This window comes from Echeneis naucrates, chromosome 3 (assembly GCF_900963305.1).
Source record: "Echeneis naucrates chromosome 3, fEcheNa1.1, whole genome shotgun sequence".
Lineage (NCBI taxonomy): Eukaryota > Metazoa > Chordata > Actinopteri > Carangiformes > Echeneidae > Echeneis > Echeneis naucrates.
Genome location: NC_042513.1, coordinates 28001564 through 28025483, shown reverse-complemented (window position 1 = coordinate 28025483; position 23920 = coordinate 28001564). Strand labels below are relative to the sequence as shown.

The following is a 23920-nucleotide window of genomic DNA, read 5'->3' as shown; positions in this document are numbered from 1 at the left end:
ATCTATAGTGTCGAATGCAGCACTAAGATCTAGAAGGAGAAGTATGGAGGCTGATCCATTGTCTGAAGCCATTAGAACGTCATTGGAGACTTTAACCAGTGCTATTTCTGTGCTATGATGGGCTCTAAATCCTGATTGAAGCTGTTTAAACAAACTGTTCCCATCCAGATGGTCGTGTAGTTGTTTTGCTACAGCTTTCTCAATGATTTTAGAAATAAATGGAATGTTTTATATGGGTCTATAGTTTGCCAAAACATCTGGATCAAGATTAGGCTTTTTAAGCTGGGGTTTGATGACCGCGGTCTTAAGTGCCTGAGGTACATAACCCAGAAATAAAGTCAGATTAATCAAATCTAGAATGAACGGCACAGTTAAATAAAAGATCTCTTTAAAGAGGCTAGTTGGTACTGGGTCTAATAGACAGGTTGACGGTCTGGATGATGAAACTATAGAAGCTAGCTCTGAGAGATTCAGAGGTGAGAATGATTCCAGATGTAAAAGAGGCGTTGCAGCTGATTCAGGAGTTGCTGTATTCAGTAGGAGATTTGTATCTAACGTAGGCAAGAGCTGATAAATTCTTTCTCTGATCGTGAGAATTTTGTCTGTAAAAAAGTTAATAAAATCATCACTGCTTAGAGCTAAGGGGATCACTGGTTCAACTGAGCTATGGCTCTCTGTCAGCCTGGCTACAGTGCTGAAGAGAAACCTGGGGTTGTTCTTGTTTTCTTCTATGAGTGCTGAGTAATATGAACTTCTAGCACTGCGGAGAGCTTTTTTATATGTTTTTAGGCTTTCTTTTCCAGGCTCTGTGAGACTCTTCTGACTTACTGGAACACCAGTTTCTTTCTAATTTCCTTGATGTCTGCTTTAAGGCACGGATTTGGGAATTATACCAGGGAGCCATCCTCCTCAGATTGAATACTTTCTTTTTGAGAGGGGCAGCATTATCAAGATTCGAACGCAGTGTGGCCATAGTGCTAGTCACAAGGTCATCAACCTGCGTATGGGAGAAATCCTCATTTAAATTTAGATATGGCATTGTTGGGAATGATGACTGAATGTTCTCTTTAAATTTAGCCACAGCAGCTTCAGATAAACATCTTCTATAGCTGAAATTATTCCTCAATGCTGTGGAGCCCATTAAAGTAAACTCAAATGTAATGAGGTAATGGTCAGTCAGGAGAGAGTTTTGGGGAAGAATTGTTAGCTTGTCAATTTCAATGCCATATGTTAGAATAAGCTGGTTTTTCACCTTTCCAGTCGGAAGACTAAGAGTGAGGCTTTCAAAAGACCTGCAGCCAGATTTTGGTCTGGGGTTGATTAATAGGCTTGACTGAAATATCACAGCCAACCCCTCCTCGACCTGTGGTAGGAGGAATATGAAAGTTAACATGAGTTTGGGGTGTAGCTTCATTAATACTGACATACTACTGCAGCCACGTTTCAGTTATACAAAATAAATCAATATGATGATCAGCTATGAGATCATTTACTAGTAGACATTTTGATGATAATGATCGAATGTTCAACAGTCCACATTTGATCGCAGTGTTATTTGAGACTGACTTTGTGGCTGTTTTAATTTTAGTTAGGTTTTTGTTTTTAAGCTCCTCTTCTGTTTAATTTGGGTTTATTAACTTTTCTAAATTTAGGTGGTCGGCTGACAGACACAGTTTCTATAGACCTGCTTTAAAAAAAACTGTACAGTTCATAAAACAACCTGCTGGTTTTAAACACATTTCTTTTAATGACAGTGAAAATTAGTTAATACAAAATTATAAAATGTAAATCAGGTTTACATGAGAGCTGGAGCTAAAGCCTGCCAGAAAGTGAAGTTTCTAAAGTTCATTCAGGCAGTGAATAGGAAACCAAAATAGTAAGCACGTAAAGCACCAGATTTCCTGTTTTCAGATTGTTAGAAATATCTGATGCTTTTGTCTGTAGACAGTGAAGATACTGGAACCATTTCACAGAGAGGAGCTGGCTGTGTTCTTGGTCTGTCATCTTGATTGATATATAATGATTATAGCATTTCATTAAATCTACTTATTCAAAACAACATCTTCTGTTGACAAAGCTTGTCCTTGATCATCCTCACCTGTGAGAACAGAACCTTTGTTTTTCACCAAAAGTCTGGTCTGACTGAATATTTTACTTTTGTCAACAAATCCCACATTTAGCAAGTGCTGTGTGTGTGCACGTGCATCAGAGTGGTCTGACTAATGAAGCTCCATTGTTTGTTTTTTTGGAAAAAAAGACACCAGTGTGTTTCCTGTTGGCTGGTGTGCCAATTACTGCAATTGGAATAAAGGACTAAAGGTCCAAAATATCATACGAAAAAAAAAACAACTTCCAGTCAGATTAAAAGTAAAAGCCCTGAACATATTCCATTTTCCAAACATTTGCTTTTCATCGCTAACAACAAACGCCGTGATGTTAACTTTGACTCAAACATACATACACATCCTTATCGCACAAATAATCACTGTAGCACTAGATGAATTCACCTGCAATTACTACAAAGGATTTCCTTTCAGGAAATGAAGAAATCTTTCAAAATATAAAGAAAACTATTTAAAGTATTTTCAATGTTTCACGTCTTCAACAGGAGCCAGTGAGCTGAGATAAAGTCAATGCACTGCTGGGTTTAACCTTCAGTGGTGGAAAGTACATTTACAAACACGCTGTTAATTACTTATATAGGCATTATTGCTTTTTGCCTTACAAGGTTCTTTACAAATAAAAGAACATAGGACTAATAATATTATTAAATATGATAAAGTACATTGGGATTATAAAAATTCTGTACATTGACTTAAATAACATTTAAAAATTCAAGACATGTTTTCGTCCCCCTGCGTTTGACAGGGTGGTGTTAATGTACTGAATGAATGTCTTTTCCACCACTGCTGTTTTCATGTGATTTGTTGACATTAAGAAAATACAGAGTATTTCCAGCCTTGTCCTAAAACATGTCAAAACTAACATTTGATGAAGTCTTAAATGAATCCACTAACAAAACACAAAAGGTGCAGCTCAATATAAAATCATTCACAATGTGAACTCCCTCCTCTTATAGAATAAACATTCTCTATCTGCAAGGTACAAAGCTTTCTATGCTTTTCATGTGTAAAGTGACATTTTGGTGCCTTGAAAACATTTGACTGACTGACTGCTGAGCATGACAATGAGTAACAATGAGTGTCATCTGTCAAACACTCTGGTCCACTTCACTTCAGATCATCAATAACAGACAGGTATCTAAATATCAACCAATCAGATAATCGTCTTTATCATTTTCAGAAGATGAAATGTTAATGACCGTCAGTTCTGCATTGTAGCGCCACCCTCAGGACAGATTTTAAAGTTGAAGCTCCACCACTGCTCAGACTCACAGCATCAGTACATCAACTGCTGTTTTTTATCTAGATCTCTGTTGCCTGTTGGGGGTACTGACGTCTCTAGAAAGTGTTAATGCTGCCATCTTTTACCACACAAGTTCACATGCTCCTAAAAAGTAGTAGTTTAAAAGTTTCAACAGGAGCAAAAAAACAATACTGCTGGCATCAGCTGATTATGGTTTATAAGGACATGTCCTCACGGTGCTCATTTAAGGCCAGGTCATGTGACCAGATCAGCTGCAGTTAGTGAAAACTCCCTTCATTGTCCACATGTGACAAGACATAAAGACTCAATAGAACAATAAGATGAAAAGTGGAGCAGACTCCTGGCAAGAGGCTGAGACAGAAATCTGTTCAGGTCTTAAGGTTAATTTCAAAACATTATATCAGTCCTGGTTCAATAAGGAAGTGATATCACATTGTCACATTTTTTCATACAGTAACATGCCATTGAATATGGTAAGGGGCTCCACAGAGTGGGCCAGTTTGCCCATCACCAGGTCTATGCACACAGTGTCCCGAGTCTGCAAAGGCAGGATGATGCTGAACACGGCCAGAGAGCCAGGGGGGGTTTTAGCTTCAGCCACAGGGTTGTTCTCCAGGCCCTCAGGCTGATAGCCTCCAGAGTCCACCCGGGCCATGCCGTAGTTCGATTTGGAAAGAACTGCCTCAATCTTTTCATTCTTATGGCCTGTTAGGATGGCACTGAAGAAATAGTGTCCATCCACAGGGGCAGTGAAAATGCCTGAAAAAGAAAAAACAATTCACAGGTACAGGCCGACAGCACTGGGGATGAGGCTCAGGTGGTAGTTCTTCAGTTTATATCATGGGTGAGTCATGAAAGAGACACTGAATATAAGCAGCTGCTGATGCTGCCAACATGCCAAGGCTCTTCAAATGGTTTATAGAGAATTTAGATATACAAAAATAAAATTTTACCACAGAATTACTTCACATACAGACATAACTGCCTCAGGTTTACCTGTTCTTGGGTCATAAAAGTCTCCTTCATTGACAAAGACCTTGTCAAAAACGATGGTTCCAGCTCTGTCCATTGGGAAGGTCAGGGCAGCAGAGAAGGACAGTCTAGGTACATGAGCATCAACTCCGGGCAGGCCTGAGGAAGCATGCACAGAGACAGTGTGCGTATATATACACACACACACACACACACACACACACACACACACATATAACCCAAAGTCTGATTCTTGAAAAAAAATATATCAGTACCTGGTTCACCTTTGGGACCTGTCAGGAAAAAAAGCAGGTGAAATCAGTTGATGTGAATGATAATATGTAATACATGTGGACATTTAAGTTGAAATTTCAAGCACTCTGCATTTTCAGAATTCCATCTCCTTCTCTTCCTCTCTCTCTACAGAAATACTTCCATGTTTCTTACCAGGTAGGCCTCGAAGTCCACGTTCTCCTTCTGGTCCAGGAAGTCCTGAGGGCCCTCTTGGACCTGGAAGTCCATTAAAGCCTCTTTCTCCTGGAGGTCCAGGGGGTCCTGGCAGACCTGTGTAAAGAAATGTATTAAATGACAATACATGGAAATATGAAATCTACATCATTAACACATCATGACACAACAATAATTTAACATATAAATATAAGTGTAAATGGTTGTTTGTGGGGCAGTAAGGCAGCGTAGTGGTGAGCGCTGTCGCCCCACAATAAGAAGGTTGCAGGTTCGGTTACTGGCCTGGGGCCTTTCTGTGTGAAGTTTGCATGTTCTCCCCGTGTCTAGGTGGGTTTCCTCCAGGTACTTCGGTTTCCTCCCACAATCCAAAGACATTCATGTCTAGGTTAACTGGTGACTCTAAATTGTCTGTAGGTGTGAATGCGAGCGTGAGCGGTTGCTCGTCTCTGTTTGTCTTTGTGTGTTGTCCCTGTGATGGACTGGCGACCTGTCCAGGGTGTACCCCACCCCTCACCTGGAACGCTGGCTGGGACTGGCAATAGCAGCCCTGCGACCCGGAAACGGAAAAGCAGTAAAAGATAGATGGATGGACTATTCATCAGCCCAGCGATAGGCTGGTGATCTGTTCACACCATCTTCACCTGGCGTCAGCTGGAAATGGCTCAAACACCCGTGACCCTGCCTGATAAACAGTATAGATAAGGAGATGGGATTCATATCTAATGGACACCATCCTACATTGGTTGGCTCCCAACATCCTGGAAAGATCCTCTATCCGTCATCTACACTGCCCATCTCTCAGAGTTGTGGAGGGCAGAACCAATGCAAACTGATACTGAGCGAAGGCCCAGTCCACCGTGGAAAGTCTATTGCAGGGGCAACATATAGAGACACACAAGTATGGAAGAAATTTGGGACCACCAGTTAACCTAAACATGCATATTTTTGCACTGTGGGAGGAAGCTGGAGAATCCGGAGGGAACCTATAGGGAGTATATGCAACACATTTTTTACTAATTTGTTTTTTGCTCATGATGGGAAAGGTTAGATCTTACGGACAGGTAATAAAATTCTACATATTTTCTTTGATATTTATTATTAAAAATTTCACAAAGTCAAGAAGAAAAACCCAGAGACTGAGGGAAGGTCAATGTCAGGGGGCCGATTCTAACCTCTTTGAGTTTGAGTTTAAATTAGAGCATGAAACAGAAGACTGTACAGTCAAGCGCACCAGTCCGGTTGTGGTCAGAGAAACTCTGAAGGTCTTTGAGGATCTGGCTCACACTCGAATTCAGGTTCTTCATCCTGCTGTGGACAGTGTCCTGGTTCTTCTGAATAACGTCCAGGATTCCTCCATGATGGACAACCGAGTCATTTAGACCAGAGACACATGTCCACAAATTAGATATATGTCGATTCAGTCCTGAACAGAGGAAACATCAGAAAAAAGGACAGGTGAAAACATGGATTCAACAGTGACCTGCTGAACGTATGATGACATCATTCATGCTCATGCATTCAGATAACGTCATCTGACCACAGTGCACTCTTTAATCCAGGGAAGTCTCCAACACAACTAGACTGAGTCATTTCAGAAGTTCCACCTGTTGGAGAATCTTTATAATTGCTGTTCTTACTATGGTTTTGAGGGAAATACACCCAAGAGGCTCCATCAGAATAAACATACCTTCCTTGATCTTGTGGATGGAATCAGAGACACCATCCAGTCTCCCACACACACTCTCCAGCTTCGACAGCCTCTTCTCCAGCCCATCACCAGATCTCTTACAGTCGCCTATCTCCACCAGCAGTGTGTTCTCAAAGCGTTGGAGGACATTTCCCATCCCATCCAGACGGTCTCGGCTATCCTCCCCGTGCTCCGTCACCTCTTGCTGGATCTTGTCCAGCTCAGAAATTATCTTGTCCTTTGTGTTCCCTGGTGGGAGTCAGAGGATGAAGGCGTGAATGGTAGGAGCAGAAGCACCATTAACCATGCATTTATTCTTATTGAGCTTTGGCTCACCTAGGTCTGTGATGACACTGCTGTGTTTCTGCACCGTGTGTTCGAGCCCCTTCAGAGTGTCATTGATGAAGCTAAAGGTGAGGATGACCTCTGACAGTTCACCTTGCAGGGTCTTCAGCTGGTTGTTGTTGATGGAGCTGCCAATCACACTGTGGCCATCCAGAAGCTTTTCAGTATCCAGTCTATTTCCACGTCCACTGCTACCACCAGTGCCACCAGAGCCAGCACCTATAGTTTGTTAAGTTTGCCAACTCAATTTTTAAGACATTTACGAGCTCCCATGTTTGTTTACATCATAGAGTTAAAGGATCTGATGTAACTAGGATTATTTCCAAAATCTATATAATTTAATTATTTGTTCCAAACAGCTATGTATTTGCTTTGTGATTGATTTCATCTGACCTGTGGGTGAGTGCTGGCTGGTCCTACATTGGCCAGTGCATCTTCTGACATCATCTCGCAGTAGACGTACTTCGTCCTGCAGTTGTGAACAGATCGGGAGGCAACTGTCTCTCTCTGAGTCCAGTCTGATCTGGAGTCCATTAATGTGGTCCTGCATGCTCTCCAATGAGTTATGTGAGTGATTCTTAAGCCTCTGCAGCTCCTCTTCTACCTTCCTGCAGAGATCACTGTCCTGCCCCAGCAGCTCCACCTCTGTCACGATTCGGTTAAAGTGTTCGCCATGGTCACCCGTCAGAGCCTTGATCTCTCGTACATCATGGCTCAGGTCCAGAACCTGAATGTTGAGTCACATATTTCAACAGTTGAATAAACGTTAACATGGACAACACCAGAAGAGAAACAATTGTCTTTCTTTCTCCACATATTTAGAGTATAATGACTTATTCTATATAGGCAGTCCAACCTGTCATTCAACTGTGCTCAGAAATTCTTAACTGTAGTTTCATGTCTGTGGGAATCTCCTTTCAGCACTGAACTGGTTATTCCGACACAAGCAGCATTAATTTCCAAGTTAATGTGATTCACATGCTCTCACCTTGTCATGCAGAGAATCTCCAGACACTGAGAGGTCTTTCAGTCGAGTGTTAAAATACTGAATCTGATCTTCATTGGCCACCACTCTCCATTCCAGCGATTTCTCTGTTTTGTTTGCTCTTTCACCTCCGTTCCCAGAGACTCCAGAGCCTGTGTTTCCCCTGCTCTCTCCACCTGTGACCATGCCTCCTCCTGGTCCACCCTGTCCTTCGTCTGTCCAGGCACTTTTTCCTCCTTCTTCAGGCCCTCCACAGCTACACTTCTCCAGCCTCCTCTTCAACAGCAAAGTGTTATTCTCCAGTTTCAACAGCCTGTTGTCATGGATGTTCACCCTGTCTTTCACCAGCCCCAAGTCCAATTCCACATCTGCAACCCTGTAGGCCTGGTCATCAAACCGGTCCAAGAACACGGTCCTCAGGTCCCCCAGCTCTTTTTGGAGTTGCTCTTTCAGTTTGTCCTCTAGTGATGAACAGCTTTTCTCAGTTTGCTGCACAGTTTTGTTGACCCACCATTCTAAGTCCCTCTGCCCACTGTCCCACTTATCATCTGTCACTGAAGTGTCCCTTCCGTCTCCACCAATTACACCGACCCCGGAACTTCCTCCTCTGGACCCCCTGATTTCACCATCACTGCTGCTTCCACCTCCTTTGAGCTCTTTGTCCAGGCGAGTCTGTAGAGCATCAAAGTTCTCTGAGGCTGAGCTGATTTTGCGTTCAGCATCAGTGATGCGGTTTTGGAGGTCATTGACATTGCTGCAGCACCCCTGCAAACGCATCACATCTCGTCGCAGCCCCTCCAGGCCGTGTCGGTACCGTACATCTATGGCATTCAACTGCTTCTCTAGAGCTCGAATCCTCTCTCTGTCCTCCTGCTGCTGCTGGCGGAGATCCTCCACACCAGCCTGGAGAACACAATAGTCAATCAAATCTGTCTTAACTAGACATTTTCTTTCAGCTTCACTGGACTAGACAGGGAAAGAGAGGACTTACAGACACAGACTTAAAAAAAAAAACAACAAAAAAAAAAAACACACACACACACAACTGTAGCACATTCCAAGCAAACTCCTAATATGATCTTCAAAAAAAATAGTTGCTTGAATTGACATTGATAATAGCACTTTGATGTGATACCTGACAAGAGGAGCAGGAGAGTGACACTCTCCTCTCCAACTCTCTCAGAATCTCCTCCTTCAGAGAGTTCAGCCTCCCTCCACTGAGTCCTCCTCCAGAGAGACCTCCATCCAGCTCATTACCTTTCCCATTCACCAGGTGGTTGTTGATGTTGACCAGGGTTTTATCATGAGCCTGTTGAGAAGACAGACAAAAGGACAAGAAGTAGAAAAACTTTTTTCTGTTTGTCAACAACATAAAGTTAATATCAGCTGATAGAGACATGAGCTACGTCTGAATTCAGATGTTGCAATGTCAAACTATGGTGAGGAAGTCTGGTCTACAAATAGTTTTCCCTCTGGATCGCCTGCTGTGCCCACCCATACGGTGCAGTAACCATGACAACACATTTCATTTTTAAAAGTACAAGGTTTTGGCACTGATACTGTTGAACTAAGCTGATTTTTGAGTGCACATTTTGTGGTACCAGGCTTCAGTCACAACTTACATCCGTATAATTTTCTTGCATTTTTTTTTAAATACAACTTATTTCCTCATGCTCTAATTCTCTCTCAGTTCCTCTATCCTCCCACCACCTTTCCTCTCCTTCAGGCTCTCTCTCACCATCACTCTCAGTCACAGGTAAATCAGAAGCTGTTACATACCTGTGTCCGGTTGTCCAATTGGTCCAGTTTGGTCTGAATGCTGTGAATTGTCTCTTTAATTTCTGGCTGAGCTGCATCAGCAGGATTTCTTCCTCCTGAGAAGCTGCTTCCAGCTCTACTTCCTCCACTAAAGCCTGGATTGTTTGCCTCTTGCTGTAAGCGTTCGTTCATGTTGTTCAGGGTGGACTGCAGGTCCTGGAGGTTCTTAGTTAGACTCTGGATCTTCTCTTCCAGGTGTCTCATCTTCTCTTTTTCTACTTGTCCTGAAAGAAAAAGAAGCAGCAATTGGTATCTCCTGACAGCGGCAGCTCAAGGAGGTGGCCAGCAGAGGGCAGCACGGGTTTAATGTACAACACCACATCTGTTCTCTTCATCTAATTCCATCTGGATCAGGTCTTACAGGAAGTTGTGTGTTGGATGAAAAGCAACAAGTATGAGTTTATTAAAATGGCTACGTAGCCCCACAGATCCAGCCCACTAACCCAGAACAGGAGGAGCAGTTTCTTTCAGCAGCAGTTGAGACACTGATTGATGATTTGACTGATTTAATTGACACATGGATCCACTCACCGCTCTGCCCAGATCCAGAACTGCCACCTCCCTGATCAATACCTCCTCCCCCTTGTCCATGGCTCGTTACCCCTCCCTGTCCCAGTCTAGGCTGAGGTCTGGTGGTGGAAACCTGGGGTCCTGCTCCCCCAATTGGACCATTGTTGCAATCCTCTCCACTATACCCATGGCAACACTTCCACTCCATCTCTGTCACCAACTTGTAGGCCACTTTGTACCGGGGCCTCATGTATGTCCGATAGCTGCAGACAGACCAAAAACACAGTAAAACAAAATCTGTCTGACGTCATGTCCGACCTCAGCCAGGAGTCAACAAAATCCACCCCATAATCCAATGACATCATGATGCATCACAGTATCACAGTATGATGATATCACCTTGTGTTCAGTTAGACAGAAAATTAAGTTAAACCTGCTGGGACAGGAAGTTACATCTTCATTACAAAAACCATGAGCGCAAAAGACAAATAAAATGACTGACTCTACATGTATTCATGTAAAAGTGTTAGATATACTACATTATTAAGCTGATGATTTCTGTTTGATCTCAGACTTTTATTCATGCTTTCCTTCAGTCACCACCAAGTAGATCCCTTTGTGCAGGTCTCATATAAAGTATTTATTGTTAATATGTGTGTCTTCTTAATAACCACTATTCCAGAAAAACTGGTTCATATGCAGTTGGCACTGCACCGGCACTGAGCTGTGAATATGTTTTAATGCAGACAGCTGAGGCTTCTGCTAGGTTTAGGTTGTGTTGTTTAGGAACCAAAAAGTTAATGAAGCCAATCTCCACAATGTTACAATGTTAATTTACCATCTTGTTATCCCGATTGTAAAATTTTACCCGTAAAGCTGTTAATGCTACATTATCGGACTGATGGGCGCTGACACTTCTTTTTTCTGAACAAGTTAATGTGTGTGTGTGTGTGTGTGTGTGTGTGTGTACTTACACAACCACCCTGCTGCACTGTCCACTCCCCCAGCTGCATGGATGATAATCAGGCTTCACGTAGGTTTCAACTCCATCCTCAACAACACAACTTACTGTCTTTGTCACCACAAAAGCACACCAGTTCCTGTTTAACACACACACACAAACACAGTTGAACACAATAAAAATTTTGTGGTCCCATTGTAATGCATCTGAGAGCTGCTGCTGATCAGGCCTAATGACCAACATATGTTTGGAGTGTGAAGCTTGAGGAAGCAGCTGATAGCTCAGGACATCGGTCTGTGATTGAGACCAGGACTTCCTCACCTGCGCACTGGGCCAAAGTTGAGAAGCAATATTTTCTCTACTGGTGGTCAGACTGAGGGTCAGTTTACAGCTGTCTCCACCTGTAATCACATCTCACTTCCTGATCATTGTCCAATCAGTCAGCAGGTGTGTTGTTAATGTGCCTGTGTGTATTTGTGTGTGTGAATGAGAGTGAAAGTGAGACAGGATGACGGGATGAACAAAATGAAGGCACTGCTCACGACTCCACAGATAAATAGTTTTATCCATTTGAATTCATAGAATATTTTCATATTTTCACTCCACCTTCACAACAACACACAACAGAACCATCGTTCATGTGTGAGTGGTATTGTGGGTACATTTTTAGGACTCGTACTGATGTCATGAATAAATGTGATGTTCTCATCATAATGAAACTGATTTCAGTTCTATGTATATGAATGGCATTTTCCCTGGAATCCAGAACAACAGGCAAGACATTATCTAATTGAGGAAAAAGGATCCAAGCAGACTGCATCTGTCAGTTTGACATGTTGTTTTGTTGAGTGTTTCTCCTCGTCAGACCAAAGAAATTATACTACCAATTTTTCAATGCTGCTAAAAGAATTCGACACAAATCCCCAAATTTATGGAAAATGACAATGGATGACTGAGGATGCTGTCACTCAAACAGTTACAGTTTAATATAGGTAGTGTGAACATTTATCACCTCGTTGCTGAAACATACTGAACTAACTCTGATGCTGAAGCCAATCCCAGCTCACTTTGGGTGAGGGGGGGGTCACCCTGGACAGGTCTCCAGACAGAGACCAACAACCACTCAGACCTACGGACAGTTTAGAGTCACCAATGAACTAAAACAAAATGTCTTTGGAGGCCCCAGGCCAGGAACCAAACACAGGACATCCTTGTGGGCAACAGAGCTGACAAAGATGCTGCCATGCTGCTATTATTGCTATTATTATTGAAATTGTGATCTTGGACCACCTTGACAGTTAAAATATTGAAGCTCTGCTTCAATGACAATAAACAAATGTGGAAGGAAAAACTCAGAGAGTATCCCTTCTGGGTTAGGGTTAGGGATAGAAACATATTTTTTGAAAGACCACACTTACACTGAAAATATCCAAAGAAAACTACTTCCTGTGATGTCACCCTGCAGGAGATGAATCATCCAGGCGTATCTCTAAATTAGTTGCTGATGATATCACAGCAGCTTCTGTGCCAAAAGGAGGAGGCTGTGTGTCTTTGCTTTGTTGTGATGATGTCAGAATTATGACATTAAGCTGAGTCTGTGTGAGCAGGTGAGTTCTGGTCCAACGCAGACTCTTGCTTGCCCACCCTGTCCTGTTTCCTGTCCCTCTCCTCCATCCTGTCCAACATGAAGACATGAAAAGGACAAAATTCTACAGATGGGGGTAGGCATACAGTCCCTAGAGTCTACAGGTGCACTGTTGTTCCTGGACTCCACATGCAGGTCTACTTTGGGTGCTCTGTCACTTCTTGTAGTCATACTGACGTTTCACTGAAACAGCATCAGGGACGTTGTAACATCCCAAAGGTTCTGTGACCTCACTGGACTTCCTGATGTCTGAAACATCAAACCTGCAGATTGCAATAATATATCACACACAAAGACACACACTTTGGCGGTGAGGTCATTATATCCTGACGTCACCATCATCATCTCCTCCTTCATCTCCACTCTCACCATCAACGTCATCATCAACATCAGCCTTTCCGTGCACGTGTCATTTTACCTATGTCGGCTCGTGGCGCGGACACCGTGCGCGTGCCCGCCGGCGTAGAGGCTGTAAGAGGTCCGCAGCGGAAACGCGCTCTTGGCGTGTCCGCAGGTCCAGAGCGCGAGCAGCAGCAGAAACAGCGCGGCCATCCCACCGTTTGATACGCGAGCAACAGCCGATCAGTATCGATACTCGACTGTGATCAGCTCCTTAGCTGGTGGGGAAAAGACTGGTCTCCATGGAAACAACATGCGTTTCCACAAAGTTTGTCTGTCCTACTGACCCAGGATCTGGATTCTGGTCCAAAGTCCCAGAACCCTGACCAGAAATCAGTCTCCCGGTGCCCTCCGGGTCCGGATCCTGTTGTTCCTGGCTTTATTCCACTTTTAATCCGGATTTGGGGCGGTCACAGTTTGTTCATCAGAACTTTTCATGTGAAACAAAGAGAAGAAAATGTTGCGACAGACTGAACCGAGACCAGCTGCTCCTCCTCTTCATCACCGCCCCCCCGAACTGTCCCCGCCCCTCCCGGAGGAGAAACCAGACACGTGCAGCTCTGCACCCACACCTGGAGCCCCTGGACTTATCCCCTCCAGATGGTCCTGGTCCTGGGTTTACTGAGGCCCCATAAAATAGAAAGTGAGAAGGTGTTCCAGCAAAGCAAAGTGATGAAGTTCTTCTTCTTCATCATCTTCCTCCTCCGGACAGCTGGACACTGAAAATGTTACTTTGTAATTTTGTGAAGAAATAGACATTACTTTAAACCCCACAGTGAGTTTGATGCTGCGGCAGTAAGAACTTCCTGGATCAGAGTTCATCTCAGACATCCTGAGGATGTTTCATATCAGCTGCTCCTGAAATAAACGTGGCAAACCTTGACCTGTCCTTGCCCCCCTCACTTCCATCACCCATATGGATAAGTGCTCCTAAAATAACCAAGTGAAAAAGACTTCTGACACACACACACACACACACACACACACACACACAAACAAACACAGCAGATAACAGTCTCCATGATGATAATAGTAAGTTTTTTGTGTGGCCATGCTTGCTTTCACTGTGTATTAAATCAGTCATTCATTTCTGTTTTTTTTTTTTTAACAAGGGAAAACTAACATTTTCCACAATGGACCTGGACCTCTGACAGTTGGGGTGTCTTATGCTCCCTGCAGAGGAGATGAGAGCGATGACTGACATTGAGTCCAGACAGGAAGAACAGAAATCAGCATGCAGCCTGACCAAACTCTGATACAGACTCTGACCTTTCTCTTCTTAAAACATCAATAACAGCAGGTCCATAAACAGGACTCAGTGGAAATACTCTATCAGATCTCATAAATCATGTGGCGACCCCCCGACATACACGAGTCTCCACCCTCCACGGTTGGAGACACAGACCACCCAGACTCCATCACTCACACTAAACACTGTTTTCAGTTTTATGGGGCTGTTTTTAAGTGCAGCTTTTGTATTAAAGTCACAGCTGCATTCCAGAGTAAAAGCCTCAGGTGAGACAGAGAGCTACATTTCACATGTTGACTCCTGTTAACCCTGTTTCTCACTCTGATACATCAGACTTTATCTTTGTCATGTGTTTTTCCAAAGTATAAAATCCTGCTCGATCAATTTGCATCTCTCTTTGTGTTTTTTTCTTCATTTGGTTGGTGGTTGTTTTTTTAATTCTTATTTTTTGACATTGAAAGGGAAACTGCAAAACTTAAATTTGAGTTGGTGTGATGACAATTTGATGTGATGTGAAGACAAAGACTTTTATATTGGTGTGTGGTAACATAACCTGTTATTATAACTGTTAGAATAAACAAGTGCAATCACTCATTCATCCATCTTCACGGGGGTTCCAGAGCCCATCCCAGCTCAGGGCAGGGTCGCCCTGGACAGGTCTCCAGTCCCTCACAGAGACAGACAGAAACCAACAACCACTCAGACCTACGGACAGTTGAGAGTCACCAATGAACCCAAACATGATGTCTTTGGATGGAGTAAACATGGAGACTCCACACAAGAAGGCCCAGGGCTGGGAACCGAACCCACCACCTTCTTGTTGTGGGACAACAGTATTAACCAAGGTGCTGCCTACTGCCCTTAAACAAGTACAATTTATTATAAATGCAGGTTCTTTAGAAAAGGCTCTTCTTAAATGTTCTCTGTCTGGCTGATCTGGCCTGCAGCTAAACACCTGGCAGTCATCACTCAGGGGAAACTAAGCCAGTTTGAAGATGGTAAGTTGTTGATCAAACAGCCTGCAGGTTAAACTCTGGTAAGTGTGAAGTTGTCATAATCATTTCAGAAAGCAGCATCAGCAAGTGAATTGTCGATAAAACTCTTGAATCCTGAGATGAGCTGCTTCTTGTTTTTGGCCACATCTGCCCCCCGATCCCTAAAGGCATCTTTAAAGTTTCCCCCTATTTTGTTAAGTGCAGTTGTAAAAGCACTGAAAAAGTCCAGCAAATCAACTTCCTTTTGCTTGTGGTCAAAGGTCACAGAGGAAAGATAATTCTGAGCATGTATCCTGGAGATAGTTGGTGGGAGTGTCTAAACTCTTAGCTGATCAGTAATGATCAGTAATGATAATGATGAAGACTAAGCCTGTTCCAGGTCTCGGATTCAGACTTTTATGGTCATCCGGAATCAACGTTGAGGTTTTAATGCTCCATGAGAAACATCAACAATCTAAACAGGGAAGAAGAGGAAGGAGGAGGAGGACAAAGTGAAGAGGAAGAGGAAAAAGTAGTCATGAGGAAGAGGAGGACAACGTGAGGAGGAAGAGGAGAACCATGACAGAAGCATAAACATCCGTTACTGTGAGAGTGAACAGCTGTCTGAGAGTAAACGTTAGGGGGGAGGATGAGGAAGACGAATGAAGGATGAAGACGAAATAGCTGCTTTCTTCAGCAGAGCAAAGTGGGAGGAGACTTCAGTGGTCTTCTCCGATAGTAGGAGGAGCCGCTGGTGGTTGTCCTGCAATGAGTGAGAGTAGTCTCTGGTTGTCTCCTCTGTAAAGTGTGAAGAGTCTCTGGTCAGTGGCAGGGATTATTGTGGTGTCCTCCGTAGAATGGGAGGGGTCATAAATCAGCCGGAGGTTGAAGTATCTGTGATGGAAACTTCAGAGGTCGATCCAGTTCAAATACAAACAGTTTCATGTTTAGTCTGGTCCAGGGGGCTAATCTAAACTAAGCTAACAGTCACTGGGGGAGAAGAACATACCTGGGGGCCCAGTTAACCCTCACTCTGCTTTCTCCACTCCACCCCTCCTCCACCATTGCACCACCATCCTCTCGATGTTTCTGTCCACAGACAAAATCGGTTGTGAAGTTCCTGACAGAATTCATCAATATCATTATTTACTTTGTCCATGTAACTTATGTACTTATCTGACAGACACTTTCAGTGAAATTTCCCACCTGAAGTTTATCTGAATTCCCATTAAACTGAAGAAACTACAGGAAGTGAAGTTAAATAGTAAAAACATGGTGGACTTAGTGGGGAACACTTTCAGTTTCTCACTGTGAAGAAATCAAACATCATCTTCTGGTCTGCCTCGGACAGCTGGAAGTGATTACACACACACCAGCCTGACTGTTTTTTTTTTTTTTTTTTTTTTTTATAACCACATAGATCCATTCAGGACTCTACCAGCTGCCTCTGAGCCAACTGGTTCAGAATCCCCCAACCCACCCCCACAAAACCTGCACCCGACATGAACAGGAGCCCATTAATATCCAGAACAAACAGTTTAAGCTATAACCATGGGGGGGGGGTTAGGGTTACCTGCAGGGAGCACAGATCGTATGATCACATGATCTACAACTGAATAAGTCACTGAGCAATCATTTATCAGTCAGGTTATCACTTTATTTATTAATCATATATTAATTAATGTTAAGATTGTTATCAGACACGTTTTTGTTTGATAATGAATTGTTGCTGCTTCATAATGATGACCTCAACTGAAATGGGATCAGGCTACACTTCCTTTTACAGCTGTGTAGAAACGGGAAGATATCAATCTGTTGTCATGGATACAATAAATTAGAATGTATTTCCATGGAGACAGGATGAGTGAGAGCTGAATATCTCATCTTTTAGAGATGAGACATCTGTAACTGTCAGTGTCTATCAACTGTCCAAATACTTTGAAAAGAGTAATTGTAGTAAAAGGGAATACCCTGTAAACAACCTGTAAACAGATCAAAATATCCCATGAACAGCCTTTAAACAACCTTTAAATAATCAGTAAATACTCTGAAATATGTTGAGGGATCTGTCGGTCTCTAACAGCTCCATAAAGAGTTTGGTCTGGACCTGCTCTCTGTGTAAAGAGCCTTGATGGACCATTGTTATGATTTGGAGCCAGAGAAATAAATTTGATTTGATTTGATTTGAAATATCATCACATGATAAACAGTTAATAAATACTCTTTAGTGTAAACAGTCCATAACCTTAATTATCCGACTGCGGCCAATTTCCTAAAGGCTTGTTAAAGATAAGGTCCATTTTTGTGGTTTGTTAAGTGGTTAGCGTGCATACCACATAATCAGAGCATCCCTGATTTGAATCTGGCCAGGGGACCTTTGCTGCAGGTCGTTCCTCTCTCTCTCCCTGTTTTCTGTCAGCCTTGCTACCAATTACTGTCTGAATAAATGCATCCAAGTTGACATGAAAAATACAAGGTCATGCAGCAAAAGATCTCTTACAGATGAGTCTCCTGAAGGAGAGCTTTCGGGTTATAGTCTAAGGAGAGTCCACTCCACCTGTTCCAAGTCCTTCTGAAATGTCAGGAGCAATTCTGAGGTCAGATTATTGGGGGGAAAAATATCCACTATGGACTCAGGGCCCCCAATCAGAGCAGCCTCTAACCTGATTCACAGTGAGTTCGCTATGAGACACAACGTCCAATCAGGTCACACTTCAGCCTGAAAAGGAGCCAATCAGGGGATGTCCCTATTGACTCGGTTTGTGAAGTATAAACGAGTCAGCAGAAACTTCCAACATCTGGAAACCATCTTCAGCAGCTCCATCCTGTTTTCATTATTGCCATGACAACGTCATGCAAAGCAACAACCTCAGTGCATGTGTGACTCGGAGTGTGTTTTTGTTTTTTGTGTTGTAAACAGCTGTTACACACATTCGCCTTCACTCTTGGGGGGGGGGGGTTTAACCACCAGTAAGACCAGTGGAACGGCACCAGGATGTGGACTGAGCTGGGCTGGGCTGGATTCTGAGGTCTCCCAGAACCCACACAAATCCAAACTCTCTTTACTGCCTCCTGCTGGTCTGAGCCAGGATAAAGTTGATGCAGACTGAACTGAATCATGTTGTGTCATGATCCAGGTCAAAGGACCACGGGGTCCCACAACACCACCTGCAAGACCTCTGACCTGTGGGGGTCAGCAGAGCTCTGCCTCTAAAGTCCAGTCTCCAGACGAGCAGGAAGATCTGAGAATTCATGTTGAGGATTTTAACGTTCAGTCAGTCTGAGTTAATTACCTGCTATTTTCCGATCACCTGATTGGCTCTTCGTGGACAAAAGCTCCTCCCACACACTAGGTGATGGTCTTTTCACTCCACTGCTGCCAAAGGTTTCCATGGAGACGATCCTCCAGTCGACTGTGCTTCTACAGAGATGTTGCTTTAAGACAATTGGTGACGTCTCACTCTGTCTAAAAAGTTCATGCTCAAAAAATAGAAATCATTAACTCTTTAATAAGCGTTTCTCGGAAATCACACATTGACACGTCAGGATTGTTTTTGCAAACAAACAGAATTAAGTATGACTGTCTCATTTATGTTTACATCTCTCAGACATGTTTTCATCTCAAAGACTGGAAACTAACTTATTCATGAAGAAATCAAACAAATGAATGTTTATGGCATTTCTTTCATTTCAATGTATAAACAAACATGTTGAGTTATTATTTTTGGACTGAGGATGACACACTGTGACTATAGTGATTTTTCTAAATATTCTTGCAGCCCCTTTTATGGCTTCATCCTGTGAAAGTTCAGCCTGAAAGCAAAAAGTACCACCACCAATTAAAATAAAATAATAAATGAAAATTAAAATATGTACAGATTTTAATTTCATTAAACTTGAAGTGACTGAAAAAAAAAAAAAAAAAAAAAAAAAAAAGATAATCCCAAGATTCATACAGCATCCATATCATAAGAGCCAATAAAGGTTTTAATAACTTTCTGTCCTGTAAGCAAGCTGTCTGATGCCTGGTGATGACTGTAAATGACCTAAAATGCTGAGTGAGCTCTGATTTGTTAGTGTCCAGGAAGTGACTTCACTGCTTGTCCAGTTTCAAGAAGCGCTGCGACTTTTGTCTTGCCATCTGGTGCTGTTGCTGCGCTACCTGAGCATCTGATATGGCTGCCTGCAGTGTCTGTGGGTAACCATAGCAACCAGTTAAGGGACTGATATACAGCATCCTTTCCCATGCCCATACACACAGGCAGGCAGACACACGCACACAGAGAAACACAAATACGCTACACACACAGATAGTGACACAGACACAGACAGACACACAGACAGACACACAGACAGACACAGACACACACAGACACACACAGACACACACACACACACACACACACACACACACACACACTACCTTAGCAGTTTTAGGGTCTTGGAGCTGAATCCTCCTCACTGAGTTCTCGTCTCTTCTTGGTAGCTTCAATTTCTGCTGTTCCTGACAGACAACCACACACACAGTTTTGTTTCTTTTTTTTGTTTTTAAAGGTTTTTTTTTCAGTAATTTTCTTGGGTTTATTTCAGGTTTTTGCACCATTGTTTTGTACCTTGCAGTAAATGTTCAGCTCGGACCCCACCACAGTTGGAGGACGATAGACGTTCTCGAACAAACACTCCCACTCTTTGTTAAAATGACCCACAAAATCAATCTCCTTCACACACACAACCCTCCTGTGCAGCAACACAAAAAACCATAAATACTACTGTGAATAACAAATAAAACAGTTTCTGATGACTTCAGTTGGATGGGACTTGTGGAGTGCGTACCTGTTTGTGATGAGGATGGTGGTCTTCCTCTGTCCAGGATACTGACAGTGGCCTCTGAAAACTTCACCGTTCAGCTGTTTGATCTCTGAACGCTGAAAAACAAATACAAAGTATGATTCTGGACAGTTTATTGCTTAGTCCTGTCTGTCATTTCCTGATCTCAGCTGCAAGTTTTCACGACAGCTGAGCACTACAATTTGATTAATAATCAATACATCCTACACAGTGACAGTCTTTGCATCATTGCTGACATGCTGCAGCCTGCAGGTGGACGGGCTTTATTATAGCTGATTATTGAAACATTTACAACTGATTATGAAGATTTGGTGATACAAAAACACCTCCATGCTCACATATTACCAAGCTTTCAGTGGTAAACTGAAAGTTCAGGCACCAACAACTCACACACTAAAGGTGTATTATGACGGATAATAATATACAGATATTCATATATGATCAATAATGTGAGAAAAGATGCATCAACATTTAAGATTGGCAGTGAGTTTTGAGCACAAACATGACTGATAACTCCACTGCTGAGATGTGTGCAGGTCTAAGAAAGGAAAGTGTCAATCAGCACAGTTCATTTATTCCACAGTTAAGTTACAGATGTCACAGATCCAGATAACACTACACAACCGAAAGTCAGGGGTCATGCTGAAAGGGATGCCAAAGATAAGAACTGAAAGTAAACATGACTGAACAGATTTCCATTGATGACTTCAGTCACTTACAAAAATATTGCTACAATCTATGGAAACAATAAGGTTATCACAGATACACAGTAAGTACTTTGAAGTGTGGATCAATAAAAAAAAAAATTCCTATAATTATTTCTAAATGTTGAAATATAAATACAATTAATAAACTTTTTAATGAGAAAGGAATAAAAAGTGTAAAAATATTGGTGTCGTGTGAGAGAAGACAGACGGTTCAGACAAACAAAATTCAGATTCAAATAGAAATGAATCAAACATGTTTCATCAAGCTAAATTTTGTTGATCCAGTTTATTCCTCATCCAGCTGCATGTGATGGAGCAGGAGGAGGAAGAAGAAGAAGAAGAAGAAAAAGGAGGAATAAGAAGAAGGAGGAAAGAGAAGAAGAAACATGCATTAGAAAAGAAACAACAGTTTGTATAAATCAAACATAATTTCACATTAAAACAGCTCTGTGTTTTGGACCAAGCTGTCTTGTTTCAGAAAAAGGTTTTAATCTCTTATTAATCTGTTCTGTCTCAGGTACCTAAATCCAAGACGCCAATGACTCAACTCTTTGCTGTGTTCTGTCTGGCAGGTCAGACTTCTGAAAGTTTGCTAAATTCAGCTTTTCTATTTTTTTTTTTCTATTTCTAGGATTTTATTGTGAGGGAATTTGGACCCTCCTTCTTATCAATGATCCATGCAAGGGAACATTTCCTGTTCATGACCTCTGACTTTGCTAAAGAATACAGGATATCACAACTGGCCCCTCCCAGAAACAAAGCTGTAAAATGATCAAACCTGAAAAAGTTCCAAACCCTGAGACTCTGTCAGGTCATAGGGACGGATGATACCGTCCTCCTGGATCAGACGAACAGGACGAAGTTTAGTCACTTCCTCTGTCGACTCTGCCACTCTGCAAGAGCGCACACACACACACACACACACACACACACAATTTTAGTTTGCTGAAGTAACCCTTCTGTCTGTTTTCAAAATTAACTGTAGCTGAGCTCAAACACAGTGAATGTCTGTTTGAACTGTGATGTGATTCAAGATGAAACATCATAAATAAACATGCGAACTGAAACAGCACCGGATGAGAGTAGGTCCTGATTACACCAGGATCTGGATTATTCAAGGACCTGGTGTCATCCAGATGCTAGTACCACTAAGAGAGGGCAGCTGGACTTGCTATAGGTTTAGAGAAAGATGGCATCTACATCAAAATGGAGCAATGGTCTCTTAACAGCGGTAACTCTTAACAGTGATCTGGACCACAATGAATGACCTCCTCCTCTACCTACATCCTCTAATGGATATCTTCCTATTCTGACATCTTCTGATGAACCTCCTCCTCTCTTAGCAGGACTGAACAGGGCACATGGTTCTGGTTCAGAAGGTGGGTCTCCCCAGGGGATCGTGTTGGTCCAGCAGGTCCAGCTACCATCTCCACAATGTCTCTTAGACTAGGTTAGACCAGGTTAGGGTGGACCGATTGACATTCAGAGCAGGTTCATTTGGATGCAAACGATGCTGCTGAGATATCTCACCTGTCATGACTTCTACAGTGACAGCATGAAACGGTAACATTCAACAGGTTATCGTGAACTGACTGATGGTCACATGACTGATGGACCCGCCAGACAGCAGTGACAGGTAGGCAAAGAAGCAGGTTGTCAAGTCAACAACAGAATTTCTAAAATATAGCTGTTTGATTTGGAGAACACAAACTAATTATACCTGACTGTAGCTGACTGTTACTGACTAACTAACCAACTGTATGTGAGTGATTGTAGCTGACTGTAACTGGCCCACCCTCCTTCATTATCCTCTGGGGCTTCTTGTCTCATAGTGCTGCAACAAGCTGGGGGCGGGGCTTACAGAGGGGAAGGGCTGGTAGCAAAGTTAGAGTGAAGCGCGATATGATATACGATGAGCATGTATCAGTTCAGGACATTGATGAGGCTTTTATTGTGACACGATGCAGCCACTTACCGTCCCTCTGCTGCGGGATAATCACATGCAAACAAACAAAACGCTGCTTGTTAAAGCACTTCTCCATCTCACTGCTTCAAACAGTCAGTAAATCCAAACAGTCTATCCACTGGATCACTGACACTACAAAACCTCACATGAGCAGTGAGTGAAGGAGCTCAGCTTTAACAGACTTCATGTACAATACTTGCACACCAAAACCACAAAAAAGACACAACTAAAATCTCAGACAACATCAACACCAGACAGAAAATAAAAGCAGAAAACGTGAAAATTAGTGAGGACACAACATAATGAGACACGCAAAGGATTTTCATTTAGCAAAATACTGGAAAAAAAATACAAATCGACAAAGTCTCAGAAGCTAAAAAAACAAATGTAACAAAGGTTAAAGTACATTTATGACCCTTGACCTCATTTCCTTGTTTTTGATGTAATGATTGGTAGGGTTAAGGGGTCAAACCATTGCACTGTGGTATTCGTCTGTTACTTGTGGATTAAGATTTTTGGAAGCGCTTATTTTAAGTTTGTTTGATTGTGTGACAATATCAGTAGAGTGATCTCTTCCCCATAAGAATGTAAATGCACTGTGAAGTGAAATCACTCTCCTACAGAGATTAATCCCTGTCAATCATTCCACCCACACATGAGACTGGGGATAAAACCAGGAGCCTTTGAATTAACGCCCCCACTTTACCTCTGGATGCCCTGGAAGGTGCTGCTGGCCATGTCCACGATGCCACCGGTCGGTCGAGCCACCACCCCCACCAAGCCTTTACCAATCCCCTTAAAGAAACCTGCTGCCCCTTCCTTCTTTGCCCCTATTGACATAAAAGTGTGGGGGGAAGAAAACTATAAACTCTGACTGGACTAACTGGACATCTTGACCTCATGGTAAAAAGAATCAGGGACTTACCTTCCACAGGTTTGGTGACGATACCTGTAACTCCACCTACGACACCCTAGACACACACACAAACATCAGATTAC

The 23920-nt window shown here is 42.6% G+C and overlaps 2 protein-coding genes across 6 annotated transcripts in view; both read right to left on the bottom strand.

Moving 5' to 3' along the window:
- Nucleotides 1–1730: 1730 nt before the first annotated feature.
- On the bottom strand, nt 1731–13630 carry LOC115040905 (EMILIN-1-like). 3 transcript variants are annotated; one of them, XM_029498034.1, is made up of 15 exons: nt 13197–13630; nt 11147–11272; nt 10215–10435; nt 9624–9880; nt 8980–9153; nt 8477–8747; nt 7848–8416; nt 7253–7586; nt 6851–7078; nt 6515–6763; nt 6059–6250; nt 4807–4923; nt 4635–4652; nt 4384–4518; nt 1731–4146 (listed from the first exon to the last, which is right to left on the bottom strand). In XM_029498034.1, the coding sequence occupies exons 1-15, from the start codon at nt 13328–13330 to the stop codon at nt 3824–3826; spliced, it is 3348 nt and encodes a 1115-aa protein (XP_029353894.1). In that variant the 5' UTR covers nt 13331–13630; the 3' UTR covers nt 1731–3823. The 3 variants fall into 3 exon arrangements, 2 of the variants coding, with proteins under 2 accessions (XP_029353894.1, XP_029353893.1); XM_029498033.1 differs by having other exon boundaries at nt 7848–8747; nt 9624–9886; nt 10194–10435; XR_003840584.1 differs by having other exon boundaries at nt 4013–4146; nt 6111–6250; nt 7848–8747; nt 9624–9886; nt 10194–10435.
- Nucleotides 13631–18893: 5263 nt separating this feature from the next.
- Nucleotides 18894–23920, bottom strand: part of vps13c (vacuolar protein sorting 13 homolog C) — a 39464-nt gene continuing 34437 nt past the window's right edge. For all 3 annotated transcript variants that reach the window (XM_029499056.1, XM_029499057.1, XM_029499058.1), the window contains 7 exons: nt 23847–23892; nt 23628–23751; nt 21734–21848; nt 20234–20325; nt 20014–20137; nt 19824–19904; nt 18894–19592 (listed from right to left, as the gene is read on the bottom strand). In XM_029499056.1, coding sequence (XP_029354916.1) covers nt 19494–19592; nt 19824–19904; nt 20014–20137; nt 20234–20325; nt 21734–21848; nt 23628–23751; nt 23847–23892 — 681 coding nt within the window. In that variant the 3' untranslated portion in view covers nt 18894–19493. The remainder of the gene's footprint in view (nt 19593–19823; nt 19905–20013; nt 20138–20233; nt 20326–21733; nt 21849–23627; nt 23752–23846; nt 23893–23920) is intronic.